Source organism: Anguilla rostrata, chromosome 16 (genome assembly GCF_018555375.3).
Source record: "Anguilla rostrata isolate EN2019 chromosome 16, ASM1855537v3, whole genome shotgun sequence".
Lineage (NCBI taxonomy): Eukaryota > Metazoa > Chordata > Actinopteri > Anguilliformes > Anguillidae > Anguilla > Anguilla rostrata.
The window spans coordinates 30,706,284-30,728,451 of NC_057948.1; the positions used below are offsets into that span (position 1 = coordinate 30,706,284).

The following is a 22,168-nucleotide window of genomic DNA, read 5'->3' on the forward strand; positions in this document are numbered from 1 at the left end:
GAAAGTGTTGAAAACTATAGCAGCAAGTTGCACGTGCCTAGCCATGACTTTTCAGCCTCAATGGGACACCTGGCTTATTGGAAAGCCACGCTATGCCTCACACAGAGTTGCGGGGGGCGTGTCCTCTCCCCTCTATAGATAGGTCAAAAAAAAAAAAAAAAACCACAGCAGCGCCATGGTAGTCCTACTCATCTGAACTCCCTGTTGATGTTTGCAAGTTTCAGCTGGCAACGGCAACGGCTTTTTTTTTTTTTTTTTGTCCCGCTCCCATAATGGGGCCCCCGAACAACTGCAGTTACCCGAGGGTCAGTGCAAAGCAGTGACATGCTTGTTTAGCGAGGTTTCAGACCCAAGCGCTCTGCCGTGGAATTGTTTCTCGAGCTCAGAACAGAGTGTGCTCTACAGACTACAGAGCCAGTTCTGAGAATGAGAGTGAATAGAGGACAATCCTGGCCAGCAGAGTACTATGTTTATCTCCCTGCCAAAAGCAAGTGGTTTCACAAAAAAAGAAGAAAAAATAACTTGCAGGGAAAGAGGTACCCCTCTACCCCAATAAAAATGAATATACAGTAAACAAACACGTAAAATACCAGGGATCAAATCCTAGCCTACCGTGTAAAAAGATTTAAGAGCTGGATTAGCACGTTATTCCACAACATTTACACAGAATTCTGCTACACCCTTACCCTACATAGGTCATCAGAAATTCATACATTTTTAGCTCTCACCTAGCCTACTGGTTTATTCTCACACGGTGCACGCAAACATATCCAGATCTATTAATATATGAGAGTAGTAATTTACAAAAGTTACATAGAGAATAGTCTTTCATCAGTCTCGAACACAAAATCTTCTCAATATCAAACAGATTTTTCACGAATGGAAATATGCACATTTTCATCCAGGACCTGTTTTTGATGATAGTTGCCGAATGCTTTCATTGGCAAATTAATTTTGCATTTCATTTGACAAAATATGACCAGAGGAAATGTCATCGCAATAACGTTAAAAAGTCGTGTAATCTATTGGGGTTTTTTTCATCCTGCCCAATGAGCTTTTTGGTCGTTTACTGGAAAATCAGGGTTACTTGATCTGTGCCATTATGAAACAAGTTTGTCTTATAGCCTACCTACTGTAAGTGTGCTTTAAACAGCTGAATTTCGCACGTGGAATCTCATGTCAGCATAATGGACGATCGTTCATTTTGGCCCATAGCTCTCTATCGATTAAAATTATGTCCCTGTTCGGTTTAGCTTGGCCTCAGGGGGGAAATGATGATGGGGGAGACACGATCTGTTTGAGGCACCTGCGCAGTTTCACCGTGCCGACATTGAAGAGGTAAGTGGAACTTTAACGACAATGCTTTGTGTGTTAGCTAGCTAAATAGTTCTAGAATTTGCAAACGCGACATACCTTCAGTATCAATAGCTAGCTATATTTAGTGCTGTATGACTATTAATGTCTATACCACTTTAACGAATGCAACATCCAAAGTCTTGAGTGTATTTACTCGGGTAGGAAGCCGATACGCAAGCCAACAAACGTGCAGGAAGTTGATAGTAGGTACACAAGTCGCTGCAGTGTTATTTATTTATTTATTTAGATTTGATTCTAATTTGTTTTAGACATCTGAGGTAATATTGTTTACGTAGCACGGCGTGGTTTCATTACATGACGTTAGTTATCCAAAGCAAAAGTAAATCTAAGTAAGGCCTACCGAAATGTAATTAATTTCCCCCTCTTAGCCATCGATACAGTGCTCTGTCCTTATGCAATTGTTTGTGTAAATTATGATCTGTTAAACTGCTTGTTAAGAGATGTGTGCAAGTAAGAGCGCTGTAATTAGTTACAAAATTAGGTTATGACTAAAATGTAACTGAAGCAACTGAGCGGTCCTTTTTGTCTACAAACATATTATTTTCATAATGCCTGGATCGTCAATCAGTAGTTTGTAATATTCTTTAGAAGGAAATCCAGTATCATGCATGGTTTTGTGTTGTGCAGACCTGCAAAAAGTGTAGGGGGTAGGCCTACATGGATGAGAAGAATGTGAGACTGTATGTGTGCTGTTTGTAATTTTGGAATGACTGCATGAATGTGTTGTAGATCGTAAACAGGTGCATCACAAACAGTCTGCATTGTCTCGGAAATCAAAAGCTTAATATGCCCTGTAACAGTGGGTAACCAGATGGGTTATCCACACAAGCTCTGAGAATGAAATGAGTTAAGAGTTGTATATTTGGCAACCTCACTGGTATAAACAACTCCAAACGGATGACGTATCGACTTTGAAAGTGTTTTAGTTGATGGAAAATGGTTACTTAAACATCTGTCATTTTCTCTTTAGTGGGATGAGTCCAAGACCACAAAGACACATTTCCAGGAACAGCCAAGTTGTAATTCTAAGTATCCTAGTGTCTTAGTCAAGTGTATCATTTGTACTTTTCTCATTTCAGAAACATGCCAGAGCTTGCTGAACACTATCTTATAACGAATATTATATTATTTAATTAAAACCAGATGGTGAGAAGCGTGAAGACATATAATGCGTGCGATAATTGCAAAGTGGAGTTCGACGTCTTTCAAAGAGCCAGTTTAAACCTGAATGGAAAATACCAGCGTAACCCTTTTTTAGCAATTCATTTCAATGGCAAAATGACCCTCATAAGATTTTTATTTATTTTATTATTTATTAGCATAGCATCAGTTACATAATTCAAAGTATCTAGTACCATACAAAAATACCCTCTTGAACCACACGCCAGAACAAATTATACTGCTCTTTGTTTGCAGAGTTCTTAGATCTGCACTCCCCTATTCATTGGAGGTGCACCTCCCACATTGCAACCGGATTCAGTGGTGATTGAGCAGACAAGCCTCTATCTATGAATGATCTGGCATGTAATGAGCTGCCTTTTGTTGACCCAACACTGAAACGGTGTCTTCGCATCAACACGACTGCATTTAGCCTATTTCGCATTGGCTCAAAAGTCTTGTTTTCTTTTTCTTTTTTCTTTGTGGCCATTTACAGGGTGGCACAATAAAGACTCGCTGGGCTGCAGGGTGTGTTCCCCTCCTCGCCGGTTGTGTCACTTTCTGTTCCGCACAGCTAGAGGGAGTTCGGTGTTATGCGCCTCGCAGGTCAGCGGACTTGTCCGGGGGCCAGATTCCACAGCACACACGGGACGGGGAGGCCAGCCACGGGGCAGCGGAGAGGAGCAATGAGGGGACGCCAGGCACGGGGGGTCACACATGGCCCCCCAAAACAGTGCACTTTTGTGGGACCTTCGTTAACGGCACTTCCCGATTTTATAATTACGTTAAACATTCACAAAGCTCCCTGATGAAATGTACATTCAGTTCCATTAAGTTCATCTGTTGGGGGAAAAAAAAAACTGAAAAGGGGAGCAGTGGGGTGTGGCGGAGAGGACTCGAGTGCAGGCTGGTCTAGTTTGGTCCTCTTTGAAGGCCGGGATTATGCAAGACTACAGACCTCTGCTGGCCACCGCATTTGGAAGGGTCTGCTCACCCTTCATGAACTCTGACCTCTGCATTGCATTCAGTGGGGCGGGTGTTGACTTAGCAGATTGTTGGCCTTCGTCACCTTTGCGTTCTGAATTTATACGTGCTGTTTTTCAAGCCATCTTCTTTCGAACTACAAAGAATTATCTTTTTTTTTTTAAGGAGCGTATTCTCAGACCCCACACAAGCAAGCTATTTTAGAACTTCTTTTTCTGGTAACCAAGAGGGAACTGTTGTCAAGGAGAAGGGATATAAGGATGAAGGGTCAGCCTTCAATAGCTTCCTTAGTAAATACCACCCTGATCTCACGGGGCCCATAGCAGTTATGTAAAATCATAGGCTTCAGCTTTTTATGGACAGTTTATGCCTTGCATGTTCAGGAGCACGTAGAGTCCAGTCCAGCCTCTGGCCCCTGTGCTGCGAGAGAGTGCACACGAATTGTATGAACTGAGCACATTTGATGTCATTTGTGTATGTGTGTGTGTGCCCGTGTGTGTGTGTTTGATACATGTCACCAACCTAATGAGGCAGAGGTAAGAACTTGGAGGGTGTTCTAGAATTTTTTTTCTTCAGTCTAATGATCCGAATAGCTCAGCTGATGCTTTTATTGGACCTGTGAGGGGAAACCCCACCCCTAGAATTTTCAAACACCTGCCCTGTGTGATTGGAACCTAAATCTTCTGGGAAATTCTTATTAGCATTTTATGCTAATAAGAAGTTTTTATTTTTCTGTAAACTCTGGTACAAGAATGGAAAACTGGAGGAATGTTTTCCAAAATCTGCTTGGAAAAACCACTGGAGTTTTGAATCAGCTGTGCATCTTTTTTCACCACTAATTATGGGGATTGGTAATCCAGTGATAAAAAGGATGAACCAGCATATTTAAAAAAAAAAAAAAAAAATTTTTTAAATCACTGTCTGCCCTCTGTCTTATGTTTAAAATGTAAATACTTTTTTCTCAGAATGCAGAGCTGTTTCTTTTAAAAACAGATAAACTGAGTAGAGGCTGCATAAAATAAATTCAGGATTACTTGTGTGCTCAGCTGTGGGCACAATAATATTATTTTATACTAATACAATTTTTCAGAGAGAGAAAAAAAAATGTGTTTCGGTACTTTGTGCCCCCTGCAGCACTTGTGCAATGAATGTTTTGGCTAAAATCCTTGTGTACTTGCTGGAGTTAATTGATTCCATTAACAAGAGCCCCAGGATCAGTAGGTTTGTTTGTGAAACAAACCCCATAACATCAGAGATCCAGCACCATATTTCACTTATGCTTCCAACACGCACCCACTGCACCTGGCCAAAATGCAATTTTGGTCTCGTCTGACGGTAACACCCGGTTCCAATCGAAGTTCCTATACCTTTCGGCAAAATCCAGATGCTTATCAGTGTTCTTTGTCCCCATTAGTGGCTTTTTAAAAAATCTGGCAACCCTTTCAAAAGGCCTGTTGGCCTCCAGGTGGTGTAAGATGGTGAATTTGGATGCCGTGTTGTAGATCTCCAACTGTTGCCTTAGAATTATTTTTTGCCTCCAAACCATTTGTCCCATTGTGCGTGGGGGTAAGATGCAGTTGTGTCTTCTACCAGGCAGGTTTACCACTGATGCAGTGTTTTCAGTTTTACAAATTACTGAGAACGGTGGAAGGTGGTATGTTTATTTTTTTATTTGGTTGTTTCTTCTCAAAATCCATGGGGGGGGGGGGGGGGGTAGGCATTATATAGTTCCTCTTGATGGGGATGATATTAAAAAAAATTGTGTTATTGAAGATTTAATTTTGCTGATTTTTATTTTAGTGAGTGATTGTGACACATGAAAAATGTCTCTGAGCAATTTCATTAAAATTGTATAGTTTAGTAGTATGAAACAATGTGCGTTCGTCCGTATGTAGTTACACGCACATTCCAAGGGTTGCATTTTGGATGAGATGTATAATATTTTTGTGGTGTTATAAAAAACGTTTTTTTTTTTTTTTTTTTGAATGTTTTGTATGGAGGTCATATGAGGTTACTCCCTCTGCAGTGTAGAAGGATACATCTGGTGGCCATGACAACACCTGCGCGCAACCGCTCCACTCTATTAGCTTCGACTGCCCACGTTGGGATGAGCCTTTGCTGAGCCCCACACCAACTGTTCTCCACATTCGCCTCTCTCTCTGCTCCCCTCTCTCTTTCCCCCTCCACTCTTACCACAGATTATATTGTGTCCTTCGCCCCTCTCCTCGAACCGTCCCATGCCTGTCTTCCTACATGCTAACCCTCCCATCCTCCTCCCTGCCCCTCTGTACTGTAATTCCTAACATCCCTATTAGGCCTACCTGTTCTCATTATTCCCATCCTTCCCATCCTTCAGTCGACTGCTCTTCTCAACTGATCTTAAGAGGCCTTGAGTTTCTTCTCACCTGACAAACACTCTGAACCCAATAGATGCAGAGAATTTACAGATCTGTCTCACTGTCTTTCATTTTTGTCTAAAACCCTCGAACGTGCAGTCTGCAATTGACCGTCCATCTCCTGCAGAATGACCTCCTTGACTCCAACCAATCATTCTGGCCTCTCCATTGTGACTGCTTTGCTTGCACACGGGATATTGACTCGGCAAGAGCTGAGCCACTCAGCTCTGTCCTCGTTTTCCTTGGTCTTCCCTGATCTGGATCTTCATACCTTGTGGAGTTGTGTTTCTCAGGTGCTTCCCTTACATGGATTGATTTGTACCTTGGGGACTAATCCTACCAGGTGACCACAAGGGGATTGGTCTCCTCCCACCATCACCTCTTCACCAGTGTCTTTAAGGACTCAGTGCCTTGTCCCTTTCTCCTCTTGAATCCTAGATGACCAGAGGTTCTCTGAATACATTCTGGCAACCCCCCAGCCCTCCAGAGTCTCCCTTCTCAACATTAGGAGAATCAGCTGAATTCCTCACTCAAGACATCTCACAGCTACTTGTCATCTAGGCCGGACTACTGTAACACCTTGCGTGATGTCCTGACATCTTGCTTACTGTTACGCGCTGGCATCTTGCCTACCAGGCTGTGCCGTCAGACCACAGCAGCTGGCCTAATATGCTGCAGCCGGCCAGGTCTTCAACCTGGAAAAATTCACTGCTGCCATGCCACTTCTGCACCTTCTTTCTACTCTTTTAAACCTTCTCTGTCTTTATCTGGTAGGACTTGAGACCAGCACCTTGGTGGTAGGACGTATGATTGTAACTGTCCCCGTCCCTCGCTCTTTTGGCGTTTGCTTACCGTGTGAATGTCACTGGCCGAAAGCTTCTGCAAGCTGAAGACTAAATTGAATTTTTCCCTCCTTCCATTTCACTCTATACCCTTTTCCAGACTTTCCATCAATTAGGCAACGTTTTAGCATTAGAAAAAACTTCTTTTTCAACTACAGTCTTCATAAGGCTCTTTATTTCTCCAGAGGTTACCCACATGGCTGGAGCATGGTGAATTCATACTGTCCCTCTTCCAAACCAAAGAAACAAACAAACAGTGATTGTTATTTAGAAGCTTCTCAAATGATAAAACTTGCGGGGTGAGATGCAATGGCTGAAAATCATAATTTTGCATCAGAATGAATAAAATGTCTAATTTTCCGTGTTCTACAGTAAGCAGTCTGACCTCAGCTTAATTCTGCCAAAGTCCGTTCCACCAACACACTGCACATGTTGGATGGAACACAGTGCACTTTATGTAACTAATCTAAAAAGAGGGGTAGGTGTCAGTCTATCGTTTTATTCCACTGTGGCTGCACTGGTTTTAAGCTATGCAGTCCTTAAATGGCTTGGTTATCTCCCAACCATCAAGGAGGGCGCTGAAATCTGACACATCAGAGAAAAGAATGAGCCCGGCTGTTTATACAAAGGTTGTTTTTATGGGGTGCAATTCACTGGTTTGACAGATGTGTAGCCTTGTGCCAGTTGGCAAGATAAGTAGTTCCCTCCTACCTGCAGCACGGAGTCATCACTGCTTACCAGTCTTGCCAAAAATGCCTCGGCCTGAAAGTTTTTGAAGTGAAATTGCAAGTGGGGGTGGAGCGGTTGACAGCCCCAGTGTTGGTATGAGGTCTGTCCTCTGAACCTTTCATTATTCTGTTTAATGAACAGCATCATTAAGTTTGTTTCAGTTCCAAAAGCAACTTCTTCAGCATGTGTCAGACAGACAGGCTGGTTTCTATACTGTTCCCTCGACTTAGGTAACCCTTAGTATGCATTCAGACTTTGGATCACGATGGGCTGAAAATAGCGTAGTCAATTTCATCATTTTAAATTTATGTTTGTAAAATACTTGCATGGAACATTTTGTTGGGGTGACATTTAACCACTCGTTTGGTATTCCAGTTCATAGTGGAAAATAATGAGGTTTCAACCTCGGATTGGAAAATAGCAACTCAAACACTGCCATCTAGGGGCATAGTTTATGCATGCACAACTATGGACAGCCAGTTTGTCACAAGACTCGATATGTGGGAGGTTGTCTCTTCCCCTGGTGTAAAAAGTAACACAAACACATTACCTTCATGCACAGAACACAGCTCTATTTCATTATACAATAGCGGAAGATCTAGAAAATACGTAGGGTACTAATACTGTTAAGCTGAACAGTTCACTTAGCCTGGGTGTCAGCTAGATGCAAATATTAGAAGCAAATATGTCTGTGGAAATGAGTCGTTCATAATTTGTCCTGGGCTAAAGCACCCACTGATCAAATTGATTATAACAAAATGTATTGATAAGGATGCATTGATGACAGTAACTAACTTCATTTTCTCAACTATTAGCTCCTTTGAAGCCATATGCTGTAATGCAACAGAAGAGTATACGTTTCAAATTGTAAGAGTTCAGCACTCAGCTGTCAGTACTGAATTTCTTATTGCCCTATGGCGAGACTTGAATAGTGTAGACACAGTCAGAAATGACCAAACCATAGGGGCTCTGAGAGAATGTACACAATATGCCAGAATACAGGCTTCTTGACTGCGTACGAGTGGGCCACAATTGTGACTTCATCATTTTCAATCTTTTGCATTACTGAAGTACTGAACTAAATACATGGTCTGCAGGAGTCTGTATTGGATCACAAAATGTAAAATAGATTAATAATATAATAATAATGGATTAATGTAAAACTGTCTGGTTTAAAAATAAATAAATAAAAATCACTGCAGGAAGGGTCTCTGCAGGAAGTGGAAGGTTGCACAAGGAAAATAAAGTTTGCTTACTGTAGAATAATAAATTATTTTTATTACATTTAGGAGATTAATTTCACAATAAATCAAAATAAAGTTACATCACATCTCAATTTAGTATGTGAATATATACACCACAAGCAAAGGCCTGGAAAAGAATATCATTTAACTTTATATATATATTTGAAATTTTCCAGATAATAAATATGCTATACATAAACTTCAAAAATTATCTTTCTGTTACCAATTCTCCAGGCAAGTCCACAATGGGGAAGCACATTACACCATTATGAATCAAGAGATGATTCCACAGATCAACATAATACAGGTTTCTGCTATTACAGCAAGTTAACTGATCTTCATTTTTGTTCAGGGCAAGTGTTAAACATTTGCACTCCCTGAACCTCAAAAACTGCTGCCCTGTCAAAAAAAACTTGTGAAACATGGTTTTATGAGAAAATAGTAAACATAAAAATACAATGAAGTCCTTTTGTGGAAATGAAAATCAGCATGGCGCTTTTTGAATTTGCAGTAGTTTCTAGACATTTAAAAGTGCAACATTTACCAGTTCCTTCTGGCTTCAATTAACACACAACATGCTGACCCTGCCGTACATAGCACTATAATAAGTCATAGCTTGGACTTAATGTCCTGATGAAATATGGAATGTGTTGCAGTTTTTCAACAGAAATGGACAAAGCTTGCAATGCCTTTGTAACTTATTAAAAACTAACCACCCAAAATGGAGACCCAGCTTAATTTTGTTGAAAGTCTTCCAAGCATTCAAAGCTACAAGAATATTTATTAGACAGATAACTGTGAACTGAAAGTCCAATTAGGCTAACTGCAGCATACCGTCAGTGTGCTGTGAAAAGTTTTAAGTGAGCGAGATGTCTACAGTTTCATTAGCGGAACAGGCATGACTGTGTGAGTTGAGACAAACTGATTCGGCTATGCTTCGTGATGACACAGCACGAGACACACGCAGACCATCTTTTTGGATTTAGATTTTCTAGAACTGTTGGTTACAAACCAATGACGTGTCAAGCTTGTGAAATTTACACACCTACAGGCAAGGTTCAGCTGGGGTAACAATCTTAGCAGACACTCGTACATGACAGGACATTAGACAACTACCCCCCCACCTCCCCCCCAACCCCCAATTACAACGAAAGACAAATAATTCTCTCATGTAAAGCCCTCTTCAGAAGCTCAGAAGATGGGGATGTAGTTGTCAATCTTGGCGCGGTGTCTTTGGGCGATGCACTCCGCGATCCACACAATGTTCCGGCCCTCCTGCTCCTTCAGCTTGACGTAGGCGTAGAACACGCTGAAGTGAAACTGGTTCAGGAAAGCCAGCTTGTTGAGCTTCACCTGCAGAGGTGGAAGAGGAATTCGCTCATTCTCAAAGTGGCCCAGAGTATCCGATTTTTTTTCCTTAATAATTTCCAGTATTCTCCAACCCCCAAAAATATTACAGTCTAGTGAGCATTAATGGCTCTCACTTAAAACACGGATTAACTTTGCCCATTGTTATATCTACAAACGGTAAGAAAATATTTTTAATACCCTTGGAGAAAATCTTTACCCAAGTGCAGCTAGACTGATTGTTTCTATTCTTCCCTATGTAGAAGTTATGTCCTCTGGATTTAAAAAAAACTGTACCTCTACTATGCACAGTTGTTATAACCTACTTAAAACTGGAGAATTGCCACTTGACTGCCACTGTTTTATAGACTGCTTACATATGGGATTATTTTAAAATGTTTGCTTGGACTGGTAATGGTGCAAGACGACAGCAATGAATTCAGCTTCCAAAGCGAGGCCTAGATAAAGTCGACGGCTCACCTCGTGTTCAAAGAATCGGTCTTCAAGTGTTTTGTCTCCTGGATTGCTGCCAGCACCCTCAAATAGGAGTTTATATTCCTAAAACCCAATGGAAAATTAGTAAATCCAAACATGCATTATAAATTATCCCCCAGTGTATTTTCAAAAAGGAAAAAAAAATGTAATCCACGGATTTGTTGGCTTTTCTTTCTTCTATGGATAATCTTCATCAAAAATGTTTTGATTCTGGCAGAATAGGATGAAACACAATTACTATACTGTAAAATTATACTGTAAAATGTTTTTTTTTTTTGTACAGAGACCCCAGGAAAAATATCAATTCATTGCCACACCTGCATACAATATCATTTAGTGAACTTCTGAGGGATTCCCGAGCCCAGGTAAACCCAAGCGCAGGCCAGAGCAGCGACACTCACGGGGTAGTAGTCGGCCACAGCTTTGACCTGCTCGTAGTCATCCGCCCGGGACAGCTGGGCCAGGCCCTCGGGGTACAGCTTGCCGCAGTGGGGGAACAGCTTGGCCCGGTCCTCCTTGGACAGCTCCGTTCCAAAGGAGTTGATGGTGATGATGAAGGCTCTCCTGTCAGCCTCAAACTGGCCAATCAGGAAGTGCAGAATCAGGGCACCGTCGGTTTTAACACTGTGGCTCTACCTCAGTAACGCGGTGCACTTAATAAAGTAACGTCCTACTTTTCTCACTGAAACACACACAGTACGTTTATACAGCCAGATTAATTTCTTCTGGAGGGAAAAAAAGAAGTACTCACTTCAAGAATAGGGCACATCATATCGGCTGTGGTTCCACCCAAGGATGAGCAGAACTTGTAGAAAGCTTCCAGATAAGCCTGGTGCATAAAAATGATCATTAGAATGTACTTTTGTCATTTTAATGCTTAACATGACAGCATTTCATGCGTAAAATTAATACATAAAATTCCTGTAAAGACATTTTCAAATTACGCAGTGGAGCTCACTATTGGGGCCTGCTTTAAATTCACTGAATTTCTCACCTTGTAAAGCGTGTTCCTTATAATCTCAATGTTCATTTCATCCAAGTCCTGCTCTGATATGCAGTCCTGAAAGAATGCGGCTGTAAAGGAAGATTAACCGTACATTTTATTCATGGAGCTGTTTCAAAGATCTACAATGCATACTACTTACTTTCTTTGAGAACAATGTCAAAATATTACATTTTAAATGAAATTGCTAGTTCGTTCCACTGTCAGGCATCCTGAAGATAAATGATTCACGAAAATCTAATTGAATATTTCCCTTCTGTAGCATTCCCTTCTGTATGTTCAATGGTAAAATAAAATGCAAATGGATTTCTCCCTATACACACCCCACATACCAACTCCACTGTTCCAATTAGTCTCCTTTTTCTACACATGCATTAAAATGTTTTGTGTACAGTACTGCGACAGTTAACTACAAACCGATGTGCTATACAAAACACAGGAAATCTAAACAACAACAAAAAAAGCGAAACGGTCATAAGTTACGAAAAAATACATTAAAGATGTACTGTCAATGTAATATAAATTACGAGCATGGGTTCCCCCCCCCCCCCCCCCCATCACAGATTACAATTTCGCACGTCAGATGTACCCATTACCGAGGGGGGTGTCGACCAGAATGGCATTGTACAGCTCTGCTGGGGTCTGGGCGATGTTGACGGCCTCCATCTGCTCGAAACTTCCCAGGGGGTGGCACTTGGGCACCAGCTCAGATATGGCACGCTGATGTAGGGTGCCCGTGATCAGGAGAATGACATTGTCAATCATGTAGCTGTATCTGAATGGGGAAAAAAAGGACTTTAGGTTAGAGAAAATGATTTTATGCCATCAACAACAAAAAAAAAAAAAGCAAAGGACTACACTGAAGACTGGGTATTATCACTGACTTTGCATATGTCCAGTGTGGTGAACTTCACACAGTGGTAGCAGCCAGTGATACATAAGATAATCACAACACTACACATTTTATGGCAGGCATATACATAATTATTTCGCATGGAAAGACAGAATATTTTAAAGGCACAATATCCTTTGACAAACTAACTTAAATGGATTGTATTTCAGATTAATTCCTCTCTTTTTCACTAAATACCAATAGAAAAGTTCAGGTTAATAAGTAATCGTCGTACGTGATGAAGTCCATGAAACTAGCAAGCGGTTCATAGGACTGGTTCCGCATGTGACGAAACTCCACAACCATCTTCTCCTTCAGCTTGTCATCAATGACAGAGACCATAAGGGGTGAGGCCTCATTGGCCAAAAAGCTCCCATAGTCTGTACTCTGCAGGTGAAGCTTCAGGTCTGTTGAACATGAAAATAATGCAGAAACAGTACAGTGAAATAAAATGGCTGCTTTTCTCTCTTACCACTGTCAATATTCTATGGTGAATGCCAACCCCCCGCCCCCGATAAGCCCCAAGCTCATGTGCTGAATTCTAAGTGGAGTCAACTAAATGAAATTACATAGAATCTTAAATTATGTGTTCCTTGGTATTTAAAATATAAATCTGAACACAATACACTGATGCTAGTCTCTTTAAATATTCAGCTGCTAAACTTTAGAACCACAACATATTACACTGAGTCAGTCTAAGTTAAAGTAATCTTTTGCCACAACTAGACTGCAGTCAAAATGTTTTGTGTACCATTCATGTTTTGTATTAACTTAATTTTAAGAGTGTTTTGATTATCTTTGATTATGTTATTTGAGTCTTCTCTAGGTAGCAATGATCACTGAAATATTAACCTTACTGACTCTCAGACTTAGGCCTATCTGAATACAGTTCTATCAGTATGCATTGGGCAACAAACTGAATAATTTCAAAGCTTAGTACATGTCAGTGACGTACATACTCATTGTTTCCTGAACTACTTTTCTTTCTAATGCAGATTGCTAGCATGGCCAGGTACTATACTGTAGCTAACTTTAGCTACGTATTGGTTACGTTCACGTCGATTGCAAATATTCTGGAAAACAAAAACTGATTAAGATTAAATAAGCACGCCAACGATTTCAGTTAGTCTCGTAGCAAGCAGATGACGTTGTGATGAACATTTTCATGGCATATTAGTTACAGGCACCTGCATCCCCTCGACACAGTAGAACGCATATAATACACCCATCAGGCTCCTGCTACCAGAAACAAAAACAATTTGTACTAGCTAGCTAGCTAGATGGCAACAAGCTCGATATGAAATAAAAACATATTGCTGCATTACGACCTCATTGCTGAGGTCGCTCAGTCTAGCTGACTTGCATCGTTATGTCACTCACCTTCCAGCGTTTCACATTGCACTAGATTGAGATAGTCGCCCTGCGACAAGATGCCTGCTTTGAAACCTCTTACAAGAGCTTCCAAATAACCATTATCCACATTAAAATACAGCTCCGGGAATATGGGCATGGCGAGATCTCAAATCGCCTGAGTGGCAGTTAAAACTGTCGTTCAGTAAAATTAAAAGGAATATTTATGCAGAGGGTTCGACACCGGTGACAAATCCCAGCTGTAGTGTGTAGCCGGAAGTGAAAGCACGTGACGGCAGCATGAATCACATGTTTTTGGATGTAACTCCCCATGTCGTCAACGTTCTCTCGCTGCTAGACTTTAAAGCCCCAAGTACTGTAATTTACCCGCATTATTTTTTGGTATCACCCTTTTCCGTCGTGGAGATCCATATTTCCAGTTTGGTTGACCGGAATGAAAGCATACACATTTTTGGCTCGATATCAGAGCAATTTAAAAATGAAATTTGAGAACAAGTGGAGTATTTTTGTGGTTTTCATTTATGAACACAAAAGAAATTGCCGATAATGCAATTCAGGCATAGGCTGCTTCTTACAAAATGAGCTCACATCTGCTTTTAACCCACGTTCATTTTGAATACCAGCAGATGTGCAATTGGCTTAATTCAGTCACATTACATTGCAATCACTTAGTAGATGCAATTATCCAGAGCAACTTAGGCCCCATTTACACTAGGCTACCTCTCTGATGTGACCTGATTTTTTTTACACACATCTGACACAGATCGGGTCTAAACACCAGAAAAACTCATGGTAACTTTTAGATCGGATGCAGTCCTTCTTCGTATGCAACATTACAGTAAGTCTCAACTTAATGCCAATCGCCAACATCCTACCTTAACTAGTAAAAAAAAAACCAAACAAACAAACAAAAAAAAAACAACACTCAGAACTGACTTTTGCCCAAAGTGATCGGTGATCATGCGACGCATTAAATACAGATGTGCTTGTAGCTGGTATATGCGATTTTTTTTGTTGTTGTTGTATTTTTTATATTATTTATTTGCATTGGGTAAGATTAAGAACACGTTTTATAGTATCGTGCTATAAATTATGGCTGAAAAGTATTTAAAACTTTTTTTTTTTAACCAACTTTTTGCTTTCCATGTTTTTATTACAGTTTTAAAAAGAATGTGCTAATATCCAACCCGCTTGTGTTACTACGTTTGTGTTACAAATGTACAATTTATGTGCTACAAAGTGAAACTTTTTGAAAGTAACACTTGATGAGTTGTCCTTAACAAAACAAAACAACGTTATATGTTGTTTTTGACACATTTATTTTGAGAGCGGACAGACATTGGACTGGAGAGACATAAGCATTTGACCATGGTATATGTTCCAACTTTACCCTATATGGATGAATAACATTTCGTTCCTATGGTTCCCATATGCACTTTCTGGAAATCCCAGTTAAAGACGTTACTTAAGTTTTCAGAGAAAAGCTAACATGAAAATGTTAGGAAAAAACAGAATTCATGCGTGTAATATTAGTCACATTCATAAAGGTAATATTCTGTTGAGTCAGATTAAAAATAAACCAGTAAGTACAACGTAACCAGTTAGATTGATTCTCCTACTCTATTAGCAATGTACATCAATATTATCTTTATTCCCGGTAATATGGTTCACTAATGGACCCCTTTAAAAAAAAAACTTCCATTACCTACCATGAACAACAAATTTAATATTGCTTAATTGTCAAAATATTCTGTAGTCCAGAGAGTGTTTTTCATGTTTTGTTCCCTGTTGATTATTAGAAAATATTTTTCTTTGCTGGTGAATTAGTGAACTTTTTATACATGCCCCCTCAATTCAGGACACCATTATATTTTGGGCATATTAATGTTATATTAATTAAAGTAATCATGTTTTGTATTTTGTTGTATATCCGTTTCATGCAATGACTGCTTGAAGTCTGGGATCCACAGACATCTCCGAGTGCTGAGTATCTTCTCTGGTGATGCTCTGCCAGGCCTGTACTGCAGCCATCTATAGCTTCTGCTTGGTTCGGGTCTTAGTTGCCTTAGGTTTTCTTTTCAGCATAAGGAATGCTTGTTCAGTGAGATTCAGATTGAGTGAATGACTTGCCCGGCCAGTCAAAAATTTTCAATTGTTTTTTGGTTTTGAAGAACTTTAGCAGTACTTTTGGGATCATTATCTTGCTGTAGGATTTAGAGCCATCCAATGAGTTTTGAGGCAAATACAATGTGAGTGAGCCAGTACCTGTGGCGACCATGCATGCCCAAACCATAGCACCCCCACTACCATGTTTCACGGAATGTTCCATTTGGCCTCCACACTTTGCTCTTGCCATCACTCTGATACAAGGGATTCTTAGTCTCATCTGTCCAAGAGGCCTTTTTCCAGAGCGTGTTTCTGATCTGTAGGACAGGGTGGTTGGGTGTTTCTCTACATTATGGTGAGATTTCTTTCGTCATCAAATGTAGAGGTCTTCCTTGGTCTACGTGGTCCAGCTAGAGTGAGAATGAAGATGCAAAATGAATTAATATTAAATATTAGACTAAATTAATTACTCACAGTAATACATTGTGTTTACCAATCGCCTTTCATGCACATAGTTATTCAGCTAAGTGTGAACTGCCACCATGGGGAGTTTGTTATGTGTGGAAATAAGCCCGTTGTATTGACCTTAGTAAAGGCTGGAAAAGGACCATAGATCAATTTTGTTTATTTCCTGTATTTGTCGAGCGGATGGTTGAATAGTAAGCAATCAATTTTAACAAGCTTGCCGCGGTCGACTGTTTATTCTACGTAAGCGTGTTCATTAGGAATGAAAGGGCATAAATTGCTGATGTTCCTTAAATGGACGAGTCGGAGAGAAGAGGTCACGGAGGCCTCTCAGCGATGTACTCCGCCGGTTTCTGACCAGGCATCTGCAATCGCACACGACTCCACATTGGCCGTCCAACAAAAACATTTGATTAATTCAGCAACAGAATGAGGCACATGGAAACACATCTCTGAGAACATTGCCTATTAAACATCTCGCAAAGTTTTTTACTCAATAATACCCATAATTTAAAAATACACAGCAAGACCTGAGTGGGGGGAAAAAAAGAAAAAAACTTAATTCCATTGCCACAGTATTTCTCATTCATCTGTTTGATAAAAATCACTTGGAAAGTTAAAAAATAAAATAAATATGCGCAGGCTAAAGCTGAAAGAATGCGATATTAACTTATTATGGAAATGGATAACAACAAAAGTTTCCTGAAAACAGTAATATGTAATATTCATAGGCATAAGATTTCTTGTGAACTGTGGTTGGCTTTTTTCTGAATAGGTATGAAAAAGCCAACCATTCTTGTGAATGAAGAGACGTCATGAGCACAAATCCCTCCCACTCATTCGGACCGCGTGTCCGTTGCCTTCCTCTTCAGCGAAGCCTTAAAAAGGCAGCCAAGACCCCCCTATGGAAGAGGCACCTGAACAAGATTCACAGGTAAGTCTGGGATTCCATGTCCCAACGAACATACGGCAAATTTCCATCCGCGGCACTCCTTTCATTGACTGTATAGAGTAGTGTTTTTAAAAAACAAAATTATTTTTCGTGTGACTTATATTTCCATAAACGTAGAGCTGAAGTTGTTCAAAAATGTGCTTGCTGTGTGTTAAGTGGTTCTTTTATATTGGGGTTCAAACCTAAGGAACTACTGCTGAAACAAGCCTTTGAAACATCAGTTTTTCATTTTTATTTTAGAAGCTGTTGTCTCTGTCTTTATCATTCCATCTTGTTATTTTTTTGTCTGATGTTGAACTAATGTGCAAATATTTTTGGCTGCCTAGTACAAATGTGTAGAAGAAATCATTAAAAACTTGTTATGAAAAATTTGATTTCAGAATAAACTCAATAATCTCACCCAAAACAGGATTCTTAATGACAATGCTCTACAATTATATTTTATGCACATATTTTTGACAATAATTTATACTTCAGTTTTGTATTCGATACATAATTAGATGGCTGCAGTGTGAATATTACTTTTGTGAGTTGGTGTCCATTAATTAAAAATATAAGAGCAGTATATAAGAGTGGCAATGTGAATATAAGTTTGTGAATGTAATGTAAACAAAGTACATTAGTGTCAGTATTTGGGCTGACATTGATTGACATGAATGGAATTGTATTACACTTGTTCTTTCGCTCTCATTATGCTATGCTATTGCTCTTGTTTGTTACGTTTGTAGTGTCTTGTAAGTCCATGTGGGCTGGGCACCTTTTGGTGCATGACACCTTGAAAAAAATAACCTAAACCTAAACCTAAAAGAAATGAAAGGAACTGAGACTTTAGCCAGGTATGATTATTTCTTGTTTTTTTTTTTCTTCTTTTTTTTCTTTCCCACCAGCAGTGCCAGCACCCGTCCCAGAAATCCTCGTCAGGCAGATCAGATCCACGTCAGTATGTGGAGCTCGCTGGTGCTCGGCTGGTGGGTCCTGTGTGGAACCCAGGCTTTGGCAGGGGCTGTGCATGGGAGTGGCCGTCCCCAGGAGACTCCATCCAGCCTGCTAATGTCAGGGAAAGAGTCACCGTTCCTGTCCAGCATAGGTCAGTAACCCTAAATAATAATAATAATAATAATAATAATAATAATAGGCTCTGTTAATTTCTGTTGTAAAGGGGCCTATTGACAGTGGTAAAAAAAAAAAAACCTGTGTTGGTTATAATGCACAGAGCATTAATTGAAATTCATTAAATGCTTTAGCTTGTGAAGTAATGGACTGAACAGCAAATTATGAATCATTGAGACCTTTGCCCCAAATGTTTGGTAACTTAAGTACTTTTGCCATATTGCACAATATATACAGTAGGTTAATCAATTTACAGCTAAATAGTGTAATCAAGTTAAATTCATTAAAAGGTCAGTTGCAGTACTGTTGGGAGGAAGATCAATATTCGAACTTGGCATAGATGGATACGCTATTAAGCTATACCGATCAGTTAAAAATTTCGTCTTCAACCGATTTCGAGCCGTTAAAGTTTTTCTGAGGTCAGTCTTGTGAACGAGACTGACAAAAAAAACTGACAGCTCGAACCACAGCTCAGCTATCAGTGCATAGCATGTCTCCTGGTGTAATGAGCACTGCAGCAGCACATCCACAGTTTGTAATTACCCTAGCGGTAAAATTAAACTCCCTGTTTAACACTATTGTTTGTGTGAACATGTAGTGTCCTCTTTCATCAGGGGGAGGGCCATATCACAGACTTGGCCCTGAGCGCTTCGTCATTGAGTCTGAGGAGCTGCTGGTGGAGGACACTGGACTGTACAACGAAGCGGAGGTATGCTGTGCATTACAGATCTTTCTTAAATATTTAAAAATCCGAAACTATAAACTGCTGAATGTAATCGGAGGCAAGGGAACACTGTTCTGACTTCAGGTTTGAAAGCCAACGTCTGTGGAGGACAAAAAGAAATCTACTGATCCGTCAATACAATATGTTTAAAAACCAAACCAAAATATAATATGTACTCCAAGTACTTTAATAGTTGACAATTTAATTATATTATTTGTTGATTTAATTGCAAATTTCCTTGGGAAAGTAATTCTAGCTCTTTTGTTTCCCCTAAATCTTTGCTTTATCAGTTGAGTGGGCCAGTGCAGCAGACAGGCAGTGCTCTTAGTGTTTAGTGTTTTAGTCTCTCCCTCTCGTGCTGTATCAGTTGAATGGGCCAGTATAAACAGGCAGGCAGTGCTCTTAGTGTTTAGTGTTTTAGTCTCTCCCTCTCATGCTGTATCAGTTGAGTGGGCCAGTGCAGCAGACAGGCAGTGATTTTAGTGTTTTGTGTTTTAGTCTCTCCCTCTCATGCTGTATCAGTTGAATGGGCCAGTATAAACAGGCAGGCAGTGCTCTTAGTGTTTAGTGTTTTAGTCTCTCCCTCTCATGCTGTATCAGTTGAGTGGGCCAGTGCAGCAGACAGGCAGTGCTCTTAGTGTTTAGTGTTTTAGTCTCTCCCTCTCGTGCTTTATCAGTTGAGTGGGCCAGTGTAGCAGACAGGCAGTGCTTTTAGTGTTTTGTGTTTTAGTCTCTCCCTCTCATGCTGTATCAGTTGAGTGGGCCAGTATAAACAGGCAGGCAGTGCTCTTAGTGTTTAGTGTTTTAGTCTCTCCCTCTCATGTTGTATCAGTTGAATGGGCCAGTATAAACAGGCAGGCAGTGCTCTTAGTGTTTAGTGTTTTAGTCTCTCCCTCTCGTGCTGTATCAGTTGAATGGGCCAGTATAAACAGGCAGGCAGTGCTCTTAGTGTTTTGTGTTTTAGTCGCTCCCTCTCATGCTGTATCAGTTGAGTGGGCCAGTGTAGCAGACAGGCAGTGCTCTTAGTGTTTTGTGTTTTAGTCTCTCCCTCTCGTGCTGTATCAGTTGAGTGGACCAGTGTAGCAGACAGGCAGTGCTTTTAGTGTTTTGTGTTTTAGTCTCTCCCTCTCATGCTGTATCAGTTGAGTGGGCTAGTGTAGCAGACAGACAAGCATGCTTTTAGCATGTGGTGTTTTTAGTCACTCTCTCTCATGCTGTATGTGCAGGACGTGTCTGAGTTGCTGCCCCTGCAGAGCCGGTCGGTGCGCTCCCCCCGTCGCTGTTTCCGCCACGGCGAGTCCTGCCTGGGCCACCAGCTCCCCTGCTGCGACGCCTGCGACACCTGCTACTGCCGCTTCTTCAACGCCATCTGCTACTGCCGCAGCATTGGGCAGGCCTGTTCCCACGGGCGCCATTAACTGCCTGGCTGCAGAACCCGCCCCCAAAACCCGCCGGCCCCCAAAAACCTGCCCCCAGAACCCGCTCGCCCCCACAACACGCCCTCCACAGGCCTGTTCCCACGGGCGTCACTAACCGCCCGGCCACAGAACCCGCCTGCCCCCACAACCCGCTTGCCCTCAAAACTGATAGCCCCGCCCCCAAAACCCACTTGCCTCGACAACCCGCCCTCCACAGTCCTGTAGCCATGACGCCAACTGATAGCCCCCCTCCCACAACCTGCCTGTCACAATCCTGTAGCCATGGCAAAGACTGATAGCCTTGCCCCCAAAACCCACTCACCCCGACAACAGTCCTGTAGCCACAGCACCGACTGTTAGCCCTCCTCCCAGGACCTGCCCGTCACAGTACTGTAACCATGGTACCAACTGAAAGCCCTCCTCCCAGAACCTGCCCGTCACAATCCTGTAACCACGGTACCAACTGAAAGCCCTCCTCCCAGAACCCGCCCGTCACAATCCTGTAACCACGGTACCAACTGATAGCCCCCCTCCCACAACCTGCCTGTCACAATTCTGTAGCCATGGCAACGACTGATAGCCTTGCCCCCAAAACCCACTGACCCCGACAACCCCCCTCCTGCAGTCCTGTAGCCACAGCACCGACTGTTAGCCCTCCTCTCAGAACCTGCCCGTCACAGTACTGTAACCATGGTACCAACTGAAAGCCCTCCTCCCAGAACCCACCCGTCACAATCCTGTAACCACGGTACCAACTGAAAGCCCTCCTCCCAGAACCTGCCCATCACAATCCTGTAACCATGGTACCAACTGAAAGCCCTCCTCCTAGAACCCACCCGTCACAATCCTGTAACCACGGTACCAACTGAAAGCCCTCCTCCTAGAACCCACCCGTCACAATCCTGTAACCACGGTACCAACTGAAAGCCCTCCTCCTAGAACCCACCCGTCACAATCCTGTAACCACGGTACCAACTGAAAGCCCTCCTCCCAGAACCCGCCCATCACAATCCTGTAACCACGGTACCAACTGAAAGCCCTCCTCCCAGAACCTGCCTGTCACAATCCTGTAACCATGGTACCAACTGAAAGCCCTCCTCCCAGAACCCGCCCGTCACAATCCTGTAACCATGGTACCAACTGAAAGCCCCTCTCCCATAACCTGACCCTCCTCTGGCCTGTTGCTACGGCACCAACTGAAACCAATGTGAGCCTTTTACCACTTTCGTAAGGTTACGCATTTGGGGTGCCCCGACTGAGGTGGAATTTTTTGGGTCAAATGATGATCGTGACTTTTGGGGGAAATCAAGTCAACTGACATCTGGTCTGTTAATGTTCTGTTTTCAATTTGGCAGAATTTCACAAAGCCAGATGTGAAATAGAATTTGCAGCACAAAAAAAAAAAAAAAAAAACATGCCTCAGCAGGTCTGTAGTTATTTTTATCATTGTGTTTGCTCCTCTGATCATACAGTAAGTGTGGAATGTTAAAATACAAGAAGTATAACAGGTGCAATGTCTGTATTTCTGTGTTTTTGTGAGTTTTCGTGCATTTTT

General features: G+C 41.5%; 2 protein-coding genes across 3 annotated transcripts; one reads left to right on the forward strand and one right to left on the reverse strand.

Moving 5' to 3' along the window:
- Positions 1 to 1,228: 1,228 nt before the first annotated feature.
- LOC135241843 (agouti-related protein-like) lies at positions 1,229 to 22,077 on the forward strand. 2 transcript variants are annotated; one of them, XM_064312571.1, is made up of 5 exons: positions 1,229 to 1,338; positions 17,185 to 17,343; positions 18,249 to 18,448; positions 19,086 to 19,180; positions 20,422 to 22,077. In XM_064312571.1, the coding sequence occupies exons 2-5, from the start codon at positions 17,225 to 17,227 to the stop codon at positions 20,611 to 20,613; spliced, it is 606 nt and encodes a 201-aa protein (XP_064168641.1). In that variant the 5' UTR covers positions 1,229 to 1,338; positions 17,185 to 17,224; the 3' UTR covers positions 20,614 to 22,077. The 2 variants fall into 2 exon arrangements, with proteins under 2 accessions (XP_064168641.1, XP_064168642.1); XM_064312572.1 differs by having other exon boundaries at positions 18,252 to 18,448.
- On the reverse strand, positions 8,745 to 14,112 carry LOC135241842 (V-type proton ATPase subunit d 1-like). Its single transcript, XM_064312570.1, has 8 exons — positions 13,848 to 14,112; positions 12,703 to 12,874; positions 12,172 to 12,350; positions 11,567 to 11,646; positions 11,324 to 11,401; positions 10,974 to 11,150; positions 10,558 to 10,635; positions 8,745 to 10,083 (listed from the first exon to the last, which is right to left on the reverse strand). The coding sequence occupies exons 1-8, from the start codon at positions 13,975 to 13,977 to the stop codon at positions 9,922 to 9,924; spliced, it is 1,056 nt and encodes a 351-aa protein (XP_064168640.1). The 5' UTR covers positions 13,978 to 14,112; the 3' UTR covers positions 8,745 to 9,921.
- Positions 22,078 to 22,168: the final 91 nt, after the last annotated feature.

What these genes read in the sequence shown, in the direction of transcription:
- LOC135241842 (XM_064312570.1), bottom strand. Translation starts at nt 13,977, where the DNA reads ATGCCCATATTCCCGGAGCTGTATTTTAATGTGGATAATGGTTATTTG. An exon ending in AGTTTCATGGACTTCATCAC is followed by an intron (nt 12,351 to 12,702) that starts GTACGACGATTA and finishes TTCCCCATTCAG; the next exon opens with ATACAGCTACATGATTGACA. An exon ending in TCTGGTCGACACCCCCCTCG is followed by an intron (nt 11,647 to 12,171) that starts GTAATGGGTACA and finishes CTTCCTTTACAG; the next exon opens with CCGCATTCTTTCAGGACTGC.
- LOC135241843 (XM_064312571.1), top strand. Translation starts at nt 17,225, where the DNA reads ATGAGCACAAATCCCTCCCACTCATTCGGACCGCGTGTCCGTTGCCTT. An exon ending in CACCTGAACAAGATTCACAG is followed by an intron (nt 17,344 to 18,248) that starts GTAAGTCTGGGA and finishes CTTTCCCACCAG; the next exon opens with CAGTGCCAGCACCCGTCCCA. An exon ending in ACCGTTCCTGTCCAGCATAG is followed by an intron (nt 18,449 to 19,085) that starts GTCAGTAACCCT and finishes CTCTTTCATCAG; the next exon opens with GGGGAGGGCCATATCACAGA.